The sequence below is a fragment of the Hibiscus syriacus genome, unplaced genomic scaffold, assembly GCF_006381635.1.
Source record: "Hibiscus syriacus cultivar Baekdansim isolate YM2019G1 unplaced genomic scaffold, ASM638163v2 tig00111743_pilon, whole genome shotgun sequence".
Taxonomy (NCBI): domain Eukaryota; kingdom Viridiplantae; phylum Streptophyta; class Magnoliopsida; order Malvales; family Malvaceae; genus Hibiscus; species Hibiscus syriacus.
In genome coordinates, this window is record NW_024063167.1 from 386,663 (window position 1) to 406,623 (window position 19,961).

General features: G+C 37.1%; 2 protein-coding genes and 1 pseudogene across 2 annotated transcripts; all 3 read right to left on the minus strand.

Moving 5' to 3' along the window:
• Window positions 1-392: 392 nt before the first annotated feature.
• LOC120168980 (rac-like GTP-binding protein 6) lies at window positions 393-2,337 on the minus strand. The gene is made up of 7 exons (XM_039177219.1): window positions 1,959-2,337; window positions 1,559-1,646; window positions 1,359-1,468; window positions 1,186-1,249; window positions 957-1,021; window positions 800-865; window positions 393-709 (listed from the first exon to the last, which is right to left on the minus strand). The coding sequence occupies exons 1-7, from the start codon at window positions 2,055-2,057 to the stop codon at window positions 611-613; spliced, it is 591 nt and encodes a 196-aa protein (XP_039033150.1). The 5' UTR covers window positions 2,058-2,337; the 3' UTR covers window positions 393-610.
• A 378-nt stretch (window positions 2,338-2,715) lies between these two features.
• Window positions 2,716-16,388, minus strand: LOC120169018 (annotated as a pseudogene).
• A 519-nt stretch (window positions 16,389-16,907) lies between these two features.
• On the minus strand, window positions 16,908-18,412 carry LOC120168981 (pathogenesis-related thaumatin-like protein 3.5). The gene is made up of 3 exons (XM_039177220.1): window positions 18,306-18,412; window positions 17,520-18,213; window positions 16,908-17,174 (listed from the first exon to the last, which is right to left on the minus strand). The coding sequence occupies exons 1-3, from the start codon at window positions 18,367-18,369 to the stop codon at window positions 16,991-16,993; spliced, it is 942 nt and encodes a 313-aa protein (XP_039033151.1). The 5' UTR covers window positions 18,370-18,412; the 3' UTR covers window positions 16,908-16,990.
• Between the last annotated feature and the right edge of the window lie 1,549 nt (window positions 18,413-19,961).

A 19,961-nucleotide genomic window follows, 5' to 3' on the forward strand; every position in this document is an offset into this window, starting at 1 on the left:
CAAATCGCATTCATATTTCATTAAAATTTTCTCCTTCAAGAAGACGTGGATTTATTGTATCGACTTTAGTACAAGGATTCATATGAAATTTCATTAACCGAAGCTTTTAGTTATACCACGGTATGGATCATGTTATATATTATTAACACAAACTCTAATATAGAGTTAAATTGAATTTAATTATAATTTTAATGGTTGAAAATGATTTTATAATTGAGTTATTTAATAAGTAAATACTTATTTTAGACAAAATTTTACGAAATTAGTTCTTCTCGTTATCAAATATTTGATTTTATAAATAGGGAGCATGAAAAGTATAAGAGAATTGTTTTAGGATTTAAGTTTGCAGACATAATACATATAATTCAATCAAAGTGCATAAATAAGAGGCGTGCATGTTAACAAGGAAGAAATGCTTGTCATCATTTAGAGATTGAAAATAAGTAAAACAAGAAACAAACCAATTGAAATCGTTCACAGAATGTCAGCAGAGACTATACATGACGGTTTGTTGCTTACTAGAATTTAAAAACTTGCCACGGAAAGGGATTAAGAGCAGCAAGAAGCTGGCAGGTCGATCCGTCTTTATCGGGCTCCAATCTTCCACTGATCACAATACCGAGCAAACGCCGCCGCCATTCGACTTTTGCTTGTTTTTCGGAGGCTGAAGCACTACCTTGATAGCCGCATCAAACACTGCCTTCACATTCTGAAGTATACATGCCAACAAGCAAGACAAAAGCGTCTTCGATAATATATTTCTGCTAAGTTTACATGAATAACATGTTGAGAAATTTACCTGCTGGGTTTTTGAACTACACTCGATGTAGTAAGAAGACCCTATCTGTTTCTTTAACTCCTCTCCCTTCACAAATAAACAAAGCAAAGGCTATGTTGAACATGCATGAAACATATTATCGTTGAACAGAACATAACATAATATGTTCAACATTTACCTGAGCTGTAGTAATTGGTATTGCATTAGGATGGTCATTGAGGAATTGCTCATCCTCCCGGAGATCTGCAGCAGCAAGGAGTCATAAACACCACAACATTTAATGAAATGGAAAGAATTTAAGAAACTCTGTTAGACCATTAGCGAATCAAACCAATTATAATCCGGAAATACAAAGATTTAAAACACGCATAACGGTACCGCCATCGAGGGAGCAAGAAACATCTTACCGATCTTAGTTCCAACAAGGACGATTGGAACGCCAGGTGCATAATGCTTTAATTCAGGAATCCACTGAAACCCCAAGCAAGAAAACACATGATCACAGCATGGATACTGTGTTATCGACATCTTATGCTGCAAAATATTATGATCACAAAGGGAAGAAATCGAATGATTAAACCTTCTTCGCAACGTTTTCGTAACTAGCCTTGCTGATGAGAGAAAATGCAAGAATAAAGACATCGGCACCACGATAGCTCAATGGTCTCAGTCTATTGTAATCCTCCTGACCTGTTCCAAGGCAATGATTTCAAACCATAAGCAAGAAAGAAACACAACTCACCAAAAAAGGAGAGATTCTAAAAGTTGTTTGAAAATTACCAGCAGTATCCCATAAGCCTATGTTGACAATGCTGCCATCAACGACGATATTCGCACTGAAATTGTCGAAAACAGTCGGGACATAGTCCTGGTACCATAAGAGTTTCCAACGCAAAAAGTAAGTAAAAAAGGAAAACCAGTGTCCAAGACAACCTAACCACCAACACAGAGCATAAAGCTCCGTTCTTGGTTCATTGGACATGAATTCCTACATGGAATGAAAAAAACAATGGAGCAATTTCAAAGTTGATGAAATATTATATAACTCGAACATCAATTTCAACCAATTCTTCGCCGATTTATAAAGAAATCTAGAAAAAACCGATAACACGTACTACGATCATGCAAGAAAGACCCGACCATTGAGGGAGAAAAGGAAAAGAGAGGGAAAAAGGTTCACCGTAGGGAAAGTGTTGCTGGTGTAGGAAATCAGCAAGCACGTCTTGCCAACGGCACCGTCGCCGACGGTGACGCACTTAATGAATTTCGACGCGCCCATTTTTTTTTCTTTCTTTCACGATATATCTAATCGCCTACAGCTTTATTCTTCTCCAAATCTTGAAATTCGTGTGTTTCCCCCTACAATCTGGTGATCTTCTTTCTTAGATTTGCTTCACGCTCAATTAGTTGTTAAAGAGAGAATGAGATCCAAAGGCTTCATCGCTTTGTCTTCGCGAAGCAAATCCTAATGGGGAAAGATTGATTGGAAAGTGCGCAGTGAGTGAACAAAGAGAAAATGGAGTGAGGGAGAGAAAAAAGAATGGCGAAAATGGGGAAGATGAGAGCGAAAAGGGGCGCGAATTACAAATGCCTATAACAAACTCTTGCCACCTAACCTCTCCATAACAACTCCTTTTCATCATCTACCACATAAATTCATTCATGATTTATTTAAATTTGAATAAAGCTTTCTTTGCTTAAAAAAAATAAAAGTTGGATTTTTAAATTTGAATTCGAATACGACTTTTTCTTTTTCATTTCAAATCAAGCAGCCCGCTTTTCTGTGTATAATTTGAATTCACTATATTTCAAATGAAATCATAAATGCTGTTTTTAATCATTGTGAAGTTTCAACATACAGTAATATAATTTGAATGTAGTTTATCTTGGAACACAACGGATTCATGTATAAAATTTTAATGCTAAGACATGGTTTATTATCTCCTCCACTGCTGCAAATTGACCAAGTGTTTATAGACACTGTCAGCTTTGCTCGTTAGCTGTTCATGGCTGCCCATTTCAACCACATTTCCTTGTTCCATCACGTTGATGCTGTCGGAATTACGAATCGTCCATAACCTGTGCGCAACGACAATTGTGGCACGGCCTTCCATGAGGTTATCCAGAGCCTCTTGAACTAGTTTCTCAGATTCCGTGTCCAATGCACTAGTGGCACTGGCATGGAAGGGTTCTTCAGGATTGCTCCAGAAATCGCCACTCTCTGCTTTTGGCCTCCCGATAACTGGACTCCTCGATTGTATGTCCTTCAGGTATTCGGCTGATGAATCGATGAGCATTGGCTGATCTTGCTTCTCTTAGTATCTCTATCTCTGATTCACCCTTCTTCCCATACTTGATGTTTTCGTATATTGTAGTGGAGAACAATGCTGGCTTCTGTTGAACTAAACTCATTCTCAGTCTTAGAGACCTCAGGTTTAATGTCGTAACATCATAACCATCAATCAGCACTGCCCCGGAAACAGGATCACGCATAATTAGTGCGATCAAAGTGCTTTTCCCTGATCTTTGTCTAACTACGGCTAGACTCTTTCCAGCTGAAGTTTTCAGGTTTAAGTCCTCAAAAATGGTTACATCATGTCGCATTGGGTACTTGAAACTAACATTTCTGAACTCTATGTCCTTTGATCTCGGTTACGACATCCGACGCGGAATTATTAGGTTCTATGATGTCTTCCTGTAGAGAGTCCCGAAAACGGACCCTAGTGCTTGCTACCCGTTCACGATATCTGGTGTTTCTGCCACGACCAGTGTTGTGATTATCAAAACCATAAAGGACTTCATGATGTCTCCGAAGTTAGATTTGTTTTGCTTGATTAGCATTGATTCATACAAAGTCCAAGGGCGTAGGAACAGAACGCAAAGAGCTGAGATACACCATATCCGAACTCTGAATATGACCCATAAGAACTGCTTGTTTATTTAGTTGGTTTAGTTCTGAATCAAACTTGATCAATATCCGTCTTTGACACCAAATGCAGCCACATTTCGAATGTTAACAAGCTCTTCTCGTGCCACAGAAGTTGCTCTGGAGTATGTATGGCTGTAACTCCCTCCGAATCCCTTAAGAAACAGTTGCTGCAGTTTCAAAAGGAAAAAGTACAAAAACTCGAATAGAAGGCCTTCAGTATCATTTATAATTGAAGTAATCAAAATAAGTGGTCTTTAGACCTTACCTCAGTTATGGAAGCACCTATGAGTAAGGGAAAGGAGGCGATGATAACGACTGCTATACACCAGCTTAACTAAAGGCAATTACAGATGCTGTCACGGTAAGTGCTGCATTCTGCACGATTGTGGATAGCCGATCAGCCAGAGCGCTTCGTACAAGGGTTGTATTGGCAGCTAGAGCGGCTGTCAGCGAACCAGTATTGTTCGCATCCAAATAAAACCAGCCAAACTCATTGGAAAGGATAGCTAAATATAAAGAAATAATATGAACGTTAATTTACATTGCAGTGTCAGATTAAAACTTCGTAGTTATGAAGCTTTCCGATTTGAAGAATGTTCCATCAATGGAAAAAAAGATCGGATTCAGCATATATATTGGAAAGATAAGAATAGCCAGACCAACAAAGATAAGAGATGCCCTTTCGATCTCTCTTAATTGGAGGATCATCAGGAGAGTAGAATGAAATCAAGACGTGTGATTCCGAAGGTAAATAGTGGAGCTTCCATGCCTGCCAGAGTTGCACCGACCGTGCCAAGTAGCGCATAGGGCAATTCTGGTGCATCTACTTTAAGTAGTTCCCATAGTAGAGGATTCTGTGTGGAATGTTGTCGAGACGAGTTTTGATACTTTGCTCCAATCCCATTGGTGGAATTGACCTTGAATCGTGCCCAGGATTTTGACTGTCTTCAGTGTGATTAAAGGCAGCAGAATTGATTTCGTTAGTGATAGGACTGTTCAAATCGGTGGATAAAAGGTACCATATCCATCATAGTATTGAAAAGTCTGAAACTAAAGAGCTCGAAAGAGAAGAATCTCTGTCAAAAGCCACGAATGCTGCATGACTGGGGACTGGCCTTGGAAAGCAATATCCCCTTCTTTGCGGCTTAAACATATTTGGGTGTGCAAAATTCTCCCCCTTTTTTTTGGCTACAATGACGGGATTTGTTATTGGACCACTCCACCCTTTCAACCATGGAAAAATTGGAAAGAAAAAACAGCGCAGACAATTAGGGAAGAAGAGAATCTGAAAGGTCCACTACGCAAGTTTCCCAATCTATCAACACTACCACCGTAACCCCACTGGAGAAGGAATCTTAAACTTTCTATCTCTACCTACTGTTGAAGTGGCATAAAAGTGGAGATATGGTGCATGCTTTATATACTAATTTATTACTTTTTGTGTGTTAATTAGTAGGGTAATATTTTGTTACTACCAAATCACAGAGAACCAAAAGATAAAAAAATAATAACACTAGTTGTAGATTTGTTTTCTACAGGAAAATTGACCTCTACTATGTGGACCCCAAAGCAGTTATTTATAAACAAAATGTATAGATGAGAGGAAGAGAAAGGAAATGGCCGAAGACAACGTGTTGAGGGAAACTGCGCCAGAAAAAGTCCTGGAAGACTGTCCTGTAAGAAAATTTGGAAACCAAATCACGTTTTCTGGCCCTGTTGCTGATCCATATATTCCATATATGGGCCTTGTCGTCCCTCCTGTTGTTGTTGTTGTTGGGGTCGTATTGCTCGCAAATTTTACTGTGCAAATAGAATTTTACAGCACCATAAATTTGAGTCGAAATAATAATAATACAAAAAGCATAAAGAGAACGAATCGGATCATGATTAATTTGTATATCTATAGTGCTTACCTTGTTGATGAAGGGCGGCATGTAATCGTATAATCAGCTACCGTACATGTAAACGTACTCGTAGCATCATCATACGCGTAGCTATACTATTTCGGGCAAGCCGCTTTGAACATCTCCGAGTAAACAGAAGGCTTGCACGTGTCGGGTGTGGCATACGCGCCGCTGCAGCAATACTCCGGCTTCCCAAAAGCCTCGCACGCACCCTTACAGGCCTCGCCCGACCCGATCGTCAACTCAGTCGGGCACTGCCGGTTCAAGTCATTAGCGCAGCCCGTTGACAAGAACGGCCCTGACCCACTGCTCGGCTCCGCCATCATCGCCAAGTTATATCCATCAACTAATAGAGGTGTTCATTTGGTTAAAATCAAACCGAACCGAAATACTCTTAACCGGATTTTTTTCTTTAACCGTTAATTGAACCCAATTTTTTTATGAAAGTATTAATCGAACTGAATAAATTTAGGTTAATTCGGTTAATTTTTGAATTAACCGATTTTTTTTAAAATTTTAGAATTTAATATTTTTTAATTAAAAAAACAGTTTTCAATATCTAATTAATTTAATTCAAACATTATATTAAAATAATATATTTATATATATCAATTTAGTTAAAAAAAACCAACAATACTGCAGTTCAAACATTACAATACTGCATGTTTCGGGTCAAGCGAATCATGGTTATGGTTCCCGTTATGAATGCCATGATTCCTCGAAAACCTGGTTGCTCATTCTTTTATTAACCTTCCCATTACCATTGGAAATGGCAAAGCTTTCTTCTGCCTTTGGTTTAGGCCATGAAGGATCCATGTTCTTGCCAAGCACTGGAATGACATTGTCATGGGCAAGGGAATCCAGGTACGTAGTTTTTATCGATGAGAGACTGCAATATACAAAGAAGACAGAGATCTACATAAGCGAACATGAAACGAGAAAACCAAAATACGAAGTGTTCAATTAGTTCCCATTCTTGACTTCGGCATGATAATGAGTGAAACTTACTTCAGCAACATGATATAAAGGAGTATTCTCTGCAAGCCGTTCAGCTGTCCCTGTAACTGATTTTTCAGCATTGAAGGAATCACTGTCTTCGTTTTCACAACATGGAAGAGAAAAAAACTGGTTAGGCATTCAATTTGTAGTTGCATGATACAAGTTAGGTCTAGGATAATTTGTGAATGTTGAGAATGGAAAAGCCTTTTTTCTTCTAGTAGTGAATACCTGTAGGCATGCTTTGTCCTCAACACGTGATGTATTTCTCCTTGTGCACATGGCCTCACCGTTTTGAACCCTCTGCTCATGTAAATGAAAGTACTCCATTTTATTATACCAATTATCATGCTGAACAGTTTTATGCCCATGCTCCACTACACTTTTGCCCATGCCTTACACAAATCAAGGCACAACAAAATTGAACCAAAGCACATGGGGGTAGCATATTTTGGCCATAGGATGAAAAAAATATTAAAAAATATTTAAGGATTAATTCGGTTAATTTGGTTAATTAATCGAGTTCAAACCGAATTAACATTTAACCGAATATCCAAAAAATCATTAACCGTTAACCGATCGAACTAATTCGGTAGTCGATCGAATTAATCGAACTAATTCGGTTCGGTTAGTTAACCGAATTAGTTCGAAAATTTGAACACCCCTATCAACTAAGCTAACGTCGTAAAAATCCTGGGTACCCGACTCGATCGTGAACTCAGCTAAGGTGACCGGCGGGCTTGCGCCTTTGCCATTGCATTCCATTTTGGTGGAGCCACAATCACCGGTTTGGCAGGTGATTTGACCCGTCTTTGGGTCTTTTATGCATCCGGTTCTGCCCCAGAATCTACCCGACCAATTAGACGGTGCCTGGTTGGGTCGGGACCCGCTCGATTGTAGCTGGAAACCGGTGGTATCTAACTGCGTGTTGCCGAGGATGCCAGGCCAAACTGTATAATCACATTTATTCACTACAATAAACGTAGTCCCAGAAATCACTGTAAAAATGCAGGCCATGTTGTTATATATATATATCAACACCGAAAAGTGAAAATATCACCTTGTAAGATGGAGCGCAGAGTGAATAAACAAGTGGAGAAGACGGAGTCCATAGCTGGAGTGAAATTTTTGCAGGTAAACCAAATAAAGGCAACTACATTAAAATATGGGATTGGTGGATAAATGTCGATGAAGAAGATGATATCTTTGATCGATCATTTAAGAAGAAAATGGCTGCATTGTCAAGGCGATGATGAACATACAGAAGTTTTTCGTAAATAATAACTCATTTTATAGCAAGTGTTTTTTGGGTAAAGTACACGAATGGTACTCCATCTATAGGGTATCACTTTATTAAGTCTATCGACTATTAAAAGTTACAAAATGACTCTATGACTATAATGTGTTGCTTTGTTAAGTCCCTCGACTTTCAAAGGTTAAAAAATGGTCACCAACTATTCATTATGTTCCAAATTCGTTCTTTTCCGTTAAAAAAATTGATGATATTCTGAGATGAACGTTAACTTTCTGATCGTGAATTGATAAAATCTTATCTCAAACGACTATTACATCCCAATTATCATGTTAACGCCTAGCTTAGACAACCGCCAAATTTTAAAGGAAAATGACGAATTTGGAACATGATGAATAGTTAAGTGACCATTTTGTAACTTTCGATAGTCGATGGACTCAACAAAGGTCGAATGATCATTTTGTAACTTTTAATAGTTTAGGGATTTAATAAAACAATACCCTATAGTCGGTGGATCATTTGTGTACTTTACCCTTTTTTTTACTGTTTTTAATCCAAAAGGGCAAAAAAAACTTTAATCATTATAGTTTTCATTGATCATCTGGTTGAGGTCGACTGCATGTAATATATATCCGTGTAGCTAATGACTTTTGGTTTGCAAAAATAACTGCTTCTCGTTTTAATAATGACTTTTGATTTCTCAAATAAATGGGATTTGAAGGCTAAGCTTCCACGCCTCAAATTCCATTTAATTAATACTGCTTTTTTATATTAAAAAAAATCTCATATTATGTTTCACAATTTCCTTGACTTTGATTTAGAGCTAACTAAGCATTACTCTATAACTAAGAAACCTGTTTGATGAACAGCCCAAAGCATCTTATTTAGTTTATCTGCTTCAACCTATGAATATGACTGATGTTGTCATTATATTCATTTTCAAAGGAATCCGATTCCCACGCATTTTCAAACCCACCCTGAAACTGATGGTTTCATTTATTTATATACGATAGACCTTTAACTAACTGATTATTAATTAAACAGATTTGCATTCTAAAACAAGTGTATTAGAATTTTGGACCTTATTTTTTTATTTCTAGATCCGCCTCTGTTACTAGCCTCGCATTGGTCTGCATTGATCAGCTTTTCAATTTTATCTGGCTTTCAAGCATCCTCATTCTCATCAATAAGTTCAGCAACTGTATCTGCTGATTTTCCATTAATCATTCCAGGTATTCACTTTCTGCTCATTGCACCTTCTCTTTCAAAAATTTTATCCCTTTCTAAGAAGCTAGACCAAATCCATGATGCCTTGGCGTCCAGAACAGATTTATGGGGAAAATAAATGTCCTTTATGATTTCAGCCCATAACAATTTCGGATTCCTTAAGTATCTATTAATCATTTTTAAGAGATATTTTATCATTTCCCTCGTTTTATATATGTCAAATCTATCCTTTAAAATTATGTACTTTATCAACATAAGATATAATTAATGGGACGGAGGGAATAAATTTGTAACACTGATATCAATTATTAGTGGGATGTCACCATTGCATGCCCGGAAGTTTCTGCACCTAAGGACGGACGTAGGTAATGTATGCTTGATCAAGGAAACTTGTGTTGCGGAAGACGGCTATCGGATAGAGCAAAAATGCAACTGATAATTTGAGAAAATAAAAATGAAGATAAAGAAGACACAAAATTTACGTGGAAAACACCTAAATAAAATAGGGTAAAAACCACGGGCAACGGTAGAAGAATTTCACTATGAGAAAATAGGAATTACAACCTCTCTCGATCTACTAAGGAGAAAACAATGATAATTCTCTCTTGATAAAAAGGAGAAAACAACTCTCAAGAAACTCTCTAAATTCTCTCTAGTATTGGAAGAAAGCTAGAATGCTTTGGGATGGTTTTGAAGCTAAATGAGCTAGAGTATTTATAGTTGAAGCTTAAGGACTAATTTGTAAATACCCTAAATTACAATGACTAAAAGTGCATTTCTACCATTGTTAATTTTCAACACAAATCCACCCTTTTTGACATTTGCCATTCGGTGGATTAATTAAAACTAACTTTCCACCGAAAGTTGGTTTAATTTTCAACAATCTCCCACTTGAAGATTTGATTGAAACAATCATATCTTCACACCATTCTTTCTACCTTGTATCATCATGTTGCTTACGTTTCTGACATGCCACAGGAGGATCGACACCAGTTAAATTTATCAGCGTTGATCGCCTTCGTCATGAAATCTGCTATGTTGTCTTTGGTATGGATCTTCTGCATATCTATTGTTCCTTCTTCCACCTTTTCACGAATGAAGTGGTATTGAACTCTTATGTGTTTTGCCCTTGAATGAAATGCTGGATTCCTTGCTAGATGCAAGGCGCTTTGACTGTCACAAAACAGAGAAACATGCTCTTGATTGTACCCAAGCTCCTCCAATAGCATCTTCAACCAAATTGCTTCTTTACTGGCCTGTGTAGCTACTACATATTCTGCCTCTGTTGTGGATGTAGCCACAACTGACTGCAATTTTGAAACCCCGCTTACAGCTCCACCAGCAATTTTGAACACATATCCTGTAGTAGATTTGCTTTTATCCAAATCCCCTGTATAGTCAGAATCTACATACCCATTCATTAGTAAGTTTGATTCTCCGTAATATAATGCAACATTTGAGGTCCCTTTGATGTATCTCAGGATCCTCTTTACTGTATTCCAATGCTCTTTGCCTGGATTCGCCATTTACCGACTAACCACTCCCACTGCTTGTGCAATGTCTGGTCTTGTGCATATCATAGCGAACATTAAATTTCCCACTGTTGATGCATATGGTACTCGAGACATCTCCATCCTCTCTTCTTCACTGCTAGGACTCATACTGGAGGATAATTTGAAGTTAATAGGAAGAGGGGTAGAAATTGGCTTACAATCTTGCATGTTGAATCGTGACAAGATCTTCTTCAAGTAATTCTTTTGTGAAAGCCAAATCTTCCTATTACTTCTGTCTCGGTGAATTTGTATCCCTAGAATTTTGTTTACTTATCCCAAGTCCTTCATTTCAAATTCCCTAGCCAGTTGTGCCTTTAATTCTTCAATATGATGTTTGTTGGGTCCTGCAACCAACATGTCATCCACATACAACAGCAATATAACAAAATCGTTATCACCAGACCTCTTGAAATAAGCACAATGGTCTGCATTAAGTATGTTGTATCCAAGGCACATAATGAAGGAATCAAATCTCTTATATCAACACATCGGCTCCTGCTTTAGACCGTACAGAGATTTGTTTAACCTGCAAACCAAGTTCTTCTTTTCTTCTTCTTCAAAACCTTCAGGCTGGAGCACATAATGAAGGAATCAAATCTCTTATATCAACACATCGGCTCTTGCTTCTCGACTTCGATCTACCATGTTTGTGACTGCTGCTTTGGCCACGTTTTGTTGATCTCCCTCTCATCGTTGTCATCGTTGTCAACGCTTCTGCTTGTTGCAGATTTACTTGTCTGTCTTCCTTGTTCTTGCGCCGATTTTCTTCTTGTAGAACAGCAGCTGCAACGTCATCGAAGACTAGATTGGTGACATTACTATTTGTCAAGTTGATGATGAGTTAATCATACGAATCCGGTAGACTTTGAAGTAGAAGTTTAGCATGTTCTTGTTCTCCTATTTTATAGCTTAAGGATGTAAGCTGAGAAAATAAAGTGTTCAGTGTATTTAAGTGCTCCATCACTGAAGTAGATTCTGACATCCGGAGAGTATACAATTTCCTCTTAAGGAAAATTTTATTGTGCAATGATGTGGCCTCGTACAATTTGGTAAGATGATCCCATATCTCCTTAGCTGTCTTTTTCTCCTCGATGCTTGACAATACTTCATCTGCTAATGCTAGATGAAAGTTTGCCATAGCATTTCCGTCTATTTCGATCCATTTGCTATCATCTGCAAAATCCATCGGTCTTTCACTAATAGCCGCTAGACACCCGTCTTTCCTCATGATGGCCTTCATCTTTAATTTCCACAATGAGAAATTTCTCCCATTGAACTTTTCAATATCAAATTTCGTTGTCATAACTTCTTTTACGGATAGCTCCCACTATTTCACTATCATGAATAGTTCTCTGGAACCTTCAAAGAATGGGTAATAACTTCTTACTTTCTTATGTTAGAGGATCCACCTTTTGGTGGTAACCACAAAGACAATAAGCAGATATTACACACTCTAATCTAGCTCGGATACCAATTGTTGCGGAAGACGGCTATCGGATAGAGCAAAAATGCAACTGATAATTTGAGAAAATAAAAATGAAGATAAATAAGACATAAAATTTACGTGGAAAACCCCTAAAATAGGGTAAAAACCACGGGCAACGGTAGAAGAATTTCACTATGAGAAAATAGGAATTGCAACCTCTCTCGATCTACCAAGGAGAAAACAATAATAATTCTCTCTTGATAAAAAGGAGAAAACAACTCTCAAGAAACTCTCTAAATTCTCTCTATTATTGGAAGAAAGCTAGAATGCTTTGGGATGGTTTTGAAGCTAAATGAGCTAGGGTATTTATAGTTGAAGCTTAAGGACTAATTTGTAAATACCCTAAATTACAATGACTAAAAGTGCATTTCTACCATTGTTAATTTTCAACACAAATCCACCCTTTTTGACATTTGCCATTCGGTGGATTAATTAAATCCAACTTTCCACCGAAAGTTGGTTTAATTTTCAACAACTTGCACGCCTAGATGGTGATGTAGGAGGTAGCAACCTTGATTGTTGGACTTAAGAAGGAAGAAAGACAACCTACAGTAAGATAGGTTCCAAAAGAAAGTATAAAGGTAGTTGTTGTAAGGGTAAGAAAGTGGGCTACAATAAGAATGAAAGATAGAAAGAAATGAAATCAGAGTGGACTATTGTTTGGGTCTGGTGATGGTTGAAGAAAGAAAGGGGTATGATGATGATAGTATTATCAAGAACAATGAAGAACCTAGGCTATAGAAAGTCTAACACCAAACCTTATAAGTTCTTGATAGGGTGTAGCAAAGGATAGAATTAGGAACCTCAAGTATCAATGCAAAGTGAAGTGGTTGACGGCACAAGCACTAGGCTTGATAAGTCGATAAAGGTCTCAAAGAACTTGAAGAGAGAATAAACTCACAAAAGTAGAATTAATATGCACAGTGAGATCCTTACAAATGCCAAGACATTAGCAATTTATAGGAAACCAAAGGGTAGGGCCAAATAGATACAAGTGGATTGGACAAGCCTATATGCCCTTTAGTAAATACATAATCATTCATTCAATGTATGTATCTTTACGTGGCCGAATAATGTAGGTGATGGTTCGGTAAAGGCTTGTGGTGCTTCGGTTGGTGTGGCATGACGATTTAAGACCGAATGGTGGTGTTGGTTCGGCTTGTAGATGCTTGGAGAGTGTCTCGAGGCCTTTGGTCGAATGGTGATGCCTCTTGGATACTTGGCGCCTAAATGAAAGCACACGTCCCTTGTGAATGCTTAGGATGGTTCGGCCTTGGTGGTGTCCCTTGCACATGACATGAATGGTGGTGCGCCTAGCACATGGCATGACTTTATTGCTAAGGTAGGTGCTTAGGTAGACCCGAGCTAGGTACGTACTTAGTGTCACCCCAGCTACTCAGCTCAGCTCACACTGCAGTTACCTTCCAGCTAGCTTCAGTCCACTAGTCAGCTACTTGATCCTCAGTTCCTCTCCAACTAGGATCATCTCCTATTCAAGTACTTCAGTTACCATTTCAGCTAGTTTAGCTGTCTTAGCTCGGTGTTAAGCTCCTTTAAGGCATGTTGAGCTATCTTCCTTAATTCATGAGCTGACAAAGCTTCGTTAAGCTATCTTTGCACCTGTGAATAACACAAAAACAATAAGTTAAGCTAGAAACAATATGAAATCATAATGTATACTTAGTAAGCAAATGACATAGAAATATAGGTAAGTGATATGTATTATAACATACACATTAAATAAGTATAAAGATGGAGACTATAGAATGCACCACATATTCACATGTAACACATTATATAGTTTATCTAAGTCTGCTTGTTCTTCAATTGATTTTAAAGCAAGAATGCATTTGTCATAAATAACTTCCCTAAATTGCTTAGCCTTAGAACGAGTTATTGGTCCTTGTGGCATGACTTCAGGATTAGGTGCTTGAATGCTCACATCAGTAGGATTTTATGTTAGGGAGTCGAACTTGAACTAATAAAATTCTGGAGGCAAACTTAAACTAATAAAATTTCAGGGGACGAAAACAGATTTTCAATTGAAAATATATATAAAAAATTAAAATATATAATAATTTTTAAGCGGTGACTACCCTCGTCTATCCCCTCGGTCCATCCCCGTTATAAAACCAGCGGAAAGCTCTGTGGCCGGTGGTCTGCGCGACTCATACTTGTGAGTAATCCAAAGGGGGAAAGCAGAAATGAATAGGCTAGTTAACTTGGTGTGCGAAGAAATACGTCTCTCAGGTTTCAACATGTGAGAGACTGCCTTTGAACATGTTTATCAATCAAGTACTCGTTTGGATTATTCTTGTATAATCCTTTTCCCACCACTTTCCTTGATCATAAAATAGAGAACTGGTTGAGTTTGGCCCATGTAACTTGGGGTTTAAAATCAAAGGGTAACCCAGTCCAAATAACTTGACCTTGAGGTTTACAATAAAAGAAGTTGTCTAAAATAGGATTCTAAATGGATTTTTTAGGCCCATTAGGGCATTCGGATTTTTTAGTTAGCTTATTAGGGCATTCACATTTTTATTTTGGGATCTACGGTATTTTTTACAGTATTCATGAAACTCGTCACATTGAGGTGAAAAATTCTAATAAAATATAATTTTTACATTAAAATTTATCACATAGGAGTAAAAAGTTTGAATAAAAAATATTTTTTAATAGAACTCGTCACCTCGACGTGATAAGTTTCAAACACTATAGAAAATGTCGTAGATCCCAAAATAAAAGTGTCTATGGCCTATTTTGCAATTTTTTTGGGGCTACCCTATTAGGCCAAAAAAACCCTTGTAAATGAGACATGGCATATCATGAGTTATTCGAGTTTGATTCGATTAATACTCGAATTAAATAGACACAATTTGTGCTCAAACTCAATTTGAATTCTTAATAAGTTGAATCAAGTTGTTTGATATCCTATTCGAAAGCTTGCGAGCAACTTTAAAAAAACAAGGTATATTTATATTTATATTTTAAAAAAAATTATTAATAATATTTATATTTATATTTTTTTAAATGCAACATAAAGTTTCTATGTACTTAAAGTCTATGTTCAAGTTCGAGCTTCTATCGAACTAAGTTTGAAAATTTTTCAAGTTTAACTATTTTCGAGCTCGAGACAAACTTCAATATATGATTTTGAGTCTACTTAACAATTTTAAACTCACGAGTTTCTAAATCGAGTCGAACTCAACTTCAAAATTTTAAATGGAATCAAATTCAACCATACTCAACCTTACTCCACTCATCTACAGCACTAGTCTCAAATGATACAGCTCCCTTGCTTTTATCTCAAACAAAAAGTGTATATTATAAGAAACGGTGGTATTATTGGTGTAAAGCAGCCTTATCCATTTAGTGCACATCAGAACCTTGAGTTTGACCAGACTCAAACAAAGAAGGATAGATTCGTTGTTTTCTCAAATCTTCAGGCAAAAAACGGTTGTTTCCCTTTGGCCACCTACAGTCAAAGGTTTAAAAGACATATTCTGATGAACCTGGACATATCTAGTATTTATTAATTAACTAAATGAGTGCTCTCGAATTCAATCCAGTTGAACATTTAAGCCACATTTACCCCCTTGAAACTTGCACATTATAATAAAGAGCTCAAATGACAGTCGAGAATAATAATTATAAAATTTAGACTCCTTACTTGAACTTTACGGTTGAAAGTCAGAGAAGTGATTCACGTTCTGTTGACTGCCCTTTGATCTTGGAATGGCGTTGGCGGCTCTGAATTTTGGTTTTTTTGGTTCGTCAGATTTACCTCTATTTTGGTCTAAATTAAAACCGGGTTTGCTACTTAATGTGTATGAAAAGGGTTTTCCACAATTGTTGTTCTATGATTGAAATCTTCAGAGTATAAAAAAGGTGTAATATAATTTATTTTTTATAAGATTGAATTTATATGTTTTTATTTGAAAATTTTAATCTCACCTCTAATTTTTGTTCAAAGTTATTATTAATTGTTGACCTAGCATCTAATTGATTAAAAAATATCAATGGTCCCCACGGTTAGAATTTTTTATAAAAAAAATTATTTGGAAAGTTTTTAATAATCTACTTTTACAGTTATCCAAGTGTCAAATTGATTAAAAAAAACCATAAACGTAGGATATTCAAATTATCATTTTATTTTTTTAGGGGGAAATTTATAATTTTTTTTATAATCTTATCAAATTGTGCAAGTTTCAACTCGTTCTTTGAAGTCGAACCAACACCCCTCGTCTCTACCCACCTCGCCATCCTTTGCACCAAGAAAGTGGCAACCTAATTATAGCAACTTGTCTCGTGCATAAATTGCAAAATTCACTAATATGTATACCGTCATAAATAAATCAAATTACATAATCCATAACTTAATTAAAGAACGTCATTATGCACGCCTTTAATAGCAATTGATATAATATCCCTCTCCTTTAATTTACATTATCCATTATATATCTATTAATTCTTTTAGTGTCAAGACGAGCCGGGATTTAGGACATAAAATATCAATACAGAAATGTGCAATAAAAATGATTTATTTAAAACACTGTTAAGAATAGCAGGGAAGATAACATAATCATTAATCATAAGTTCCTGGAAACAAACTATTAAAAAGTATATATAACTAGGGATGGACCGACAGGTGGTGCCCCTCAAAATTTTAATATAATTTCTTAACTTCTTATTTCCTGGACTACATTGTTGCGTCCATTCTTATATATAAACCTAATAAAACCTTTTAAATAATATAAAGAATTCCTAAATCTAAGAAGCAGGAAGCAGCCTCCATCCCCACCGTTCCTCTATTCTGCCTGTATTCTAAATTACTTCCGTAAGTATACGGCCCTATTTATGACAAGTTAGAAGAGTTGCCAGGACCACCAAATTGCCATTGTCATCCCCACGCTCCCCAACACATGGGTGTACGTTGTCGGTGTTGATGCAGCCGCACTTTCGTCCAATGCGCCTTCGTACACCACTGTGCCGTTGATAAGAGTAGGCGTTGCGGTTTCCGTGTTCTGCTGCCCTTGTGATGATTTCTGGCTGCAAATTTACGTACCAACAAGTAACCGTTAATAAAACAACAGATAAGGTGCCTGTAAAAAAACAATGCCTTTTATAATTTTATTGGGATTCGTATGCATTTATTTACTGCTCTCGGTTTGGCAGGAAACCATTGGCCTCAATTTGCGGGCTTTTGATGTATGATTGATTGAACAATGACTATAATTTCAACGGTTAGCCGTAAATGTCAGACCGTGCCGCAGCCGACATAAGATTGCAGATTAGATTTGCTTTCTCGATTCACCGTTTTTTATGACAAAATTACCCCCTGACGTTTAATGAGCACAAGCCGATAGTTGATAAGGTTAGTAAAGGTAAATTTACCTTGTGTTGGGTGAAGGGCAGAAAGTGATTGTATAATCTGCATTCGCACATGTGAAAGTGCTGGTTTTATCATCGTAGGCATAGCTGTATGCGCGTGGGCAAGCTGTCTTGAACACCTCCGAGTACGAAGACGGTTTGCAAGTATCGGGTGTACCATACGCGCCGCTGCAACAGTACTGAGGGTCGCCGAAGGCCTCGCAGGCACTCTTGCAAGCAAGGCCATCTCTGCCGTCGGTGCTCATTACTTTCAGCTCCGAAGGGCAGGAGCCATTAATGTCACCGACGCAGCCGGTGTTGGTGCAATTTTGACCTGTGCCACCCTGGGGGACCACCAACATGGGGATGTTGTAACCGTCGACCAAACTCACATCGAAAAAATCGAGACCACCAGCACCGTCCAAAGTGAATTCAGCCAACGTTGCAGGCGGGGCTGCACCGTTCCCTGAACATTCCACTTTCCCGGAGCCGCAATCACCGGTGAGACAAGAAAATTTCCCGGTAGAATCCTGGAAGCAATGGGTCCTACCCCAAAAGCGACCTCCCCATGATGCGGGTGCGGAAATGGTCTTGATTTCTCCGCTTTGGAGGATGAAACCTGTTTCGGGAAGTTCTTGAACACCGGCGTTTGAGAGGATCCCAGGCCATACCACATAATCGCATTTGTTTACTATGGTGAAGGTCGTTGCTTTCACTCCTGTTACAATGTATTGAAAATAAGTTTTAGAAAAAAAAAACCTTGCAATTCCAAATCCTTACATTTAACTAACAACCGAACCGATTAACTACCTGATATGAACGAATGCGAAAGAATAAGAACACAGACAGTAGCGACAAATATAGAATGGGCCATTAAGTGTAAAACTTGCAATCTTATAGGAAGTTGGGGGATGGGCAAAACCGCCTTCCTCTTCTTCTTCTTCAGAAAAGGAGGTTGGGGAGGAGTTGAGAATCTGGGACGGTGGATGACAAAGGGTATTTATAGAGGAAAATTGTACTTTTACGTCAGAGATAGAGTCAGACAAAGGAGAATATGTGGGGTCAGCCTGCCCCATTTTTTAAACGAGTTGCAGCAGTGTTTAGTTGATACAACAATTTATGTCTTTATTTTATTTGAATTTTAATGGTAGGCTTCCATTGTAATAGATATTGAGTGGATCGGATGTTAGATGTTCCTATGACAGATCCGATGAATCTAAATGATATCTGTTATTTTATCATAAAATATGCAAGTTTTTTGTTTTTTATTTTCTTTGCAAAAGTTTTGTTTTATTTTCAAATTGAGTGTTTACAAGGAAAAAAAATTAAATTAGGAGGGTGGGCTTAATAATTAGGGCAAAACTGCCCAAATATTGCGTATGGGAATCTTTAATTCTTAAGATAGTGTCATCAGCTTATTATTTCCCACAATAGGATGATTGCTATAGGAAACATGCAAAGCTCGGCGTCTTCAGCTTTGATGGAGCTCTCGGCGTCTTCAACTTGGATATCTCGACGTCTTCAGCAGATGTGCATTTGGAGCTCTCGGCGTCTTTGTGTCTTCAACGTGTGGACCAGCTTTGTTATGTTTGGTAGTAGAAAGTCTGCAGCAAAATAAGGAATTCATGGGAAGAATAATGCACGTGGGGACCAACTTTGTTATGTTTGGTAGCATGATGTTTGCAGGAAAATAAGGAAATCATAGGAAGAATAATGCACGTGGGACGGGAATGAGATGTAAAACAAACCAAACTTTGATAAAGTGAATCAATAATTGATTATTAGGGCATAAAATAATACTTATCTGATTTAAAACAAATCAAAAGCAAAAAAATATGATTGAAAACAAAGCAAAAGTAAAATAAAGGGTGTTGAATTGCATGCATAAATTACGTTTACAAAAGGAAATTAATAATGCATGAGTATGGATCAAAAGCAATTATCAATCAATGGAGACATTGTGAAGCAACAATGCATCGAATATGATATATAAAATGGAGGATAACTGAGTTCAGGGAGAAGTTAGAAAAGAAGAGAAGAGAAGCTTGCATGTTCGAGAGTTATTTTGGGAAAAAAAGGAGAAAAAAGTTCAAATAAAGGAAGAAATAAATCGAATATTTGGTAAGTTTTATGTAATTTTTATAATTGTTACATGATTATAATTTTAAATAGAAATTAATTAGATTGATTTTTTTTTATTTTAAAGAATGAACTATATTTTAGATTTTGTTATTGAGTAATATAAAATATGAGACTAGTTATTATGATGTAATAGATTTAACAGATTTTAAAGAATATTTTAACAAATTTGCAAGAATTTATAAATTTAGGGATTAAATTACAAAGTTTGAAAATGTTGAGAACCAAATAGTAATTAGGGATCATTTTATATTTGATGTTTATTTTTTTTTTATTAAAGTAGATAACATGCAATTGATTATTTCAATAAAACAATGTAATAATTGA

Excerpts from the sequence above, each read along its gene's own strand:
- LOC120168980 (XM_039177219.1), bottom strand. The coding sequence starts at position 2,057 with ATGGGCGCGTCGAAATTCATTAAGTGCGTCACCGTCGGCGACGGTGCC. Across the intron at positions 1,647-1,958 it reads CCAGCAACACTTTCCCTACG|GACTATGTCCCGACTGTTTT; the intron begins GTGAACCTTTTT and ends TTATGGTACCAG. Across the intron at positions 1,250-1,358 it reads ACGAAAACGTTGCGAAGAAG|TGGATTCCTGAATTAAAGCA; the intron begins GTTTAATCATTC and ends TTGGGGTTTCAG.
- LOC120168981 (XM_039177220.1), bottom strand. The coding sequence starts at position 18,369 with ATGGCCCATTCTATATTTGTCGCTACTGTCTGTGTTCTTATTCTTTCG. Across the intron at positions 18,214-18,305 it reads TTCGCATTCGTTCATATCAG|GAGTGAAAGCAACGACCTTC; the intron begins GTAGTTAATCGG and ends ACATTGTAACAG. Across the intron at positions 17,175-17,519 it reads TGCCCTTCACCCAACACAAG|CCAGAAATCATCACAAGGGC; the intron begins GTAAATTTACCT and ends GTAAATTTGCAG.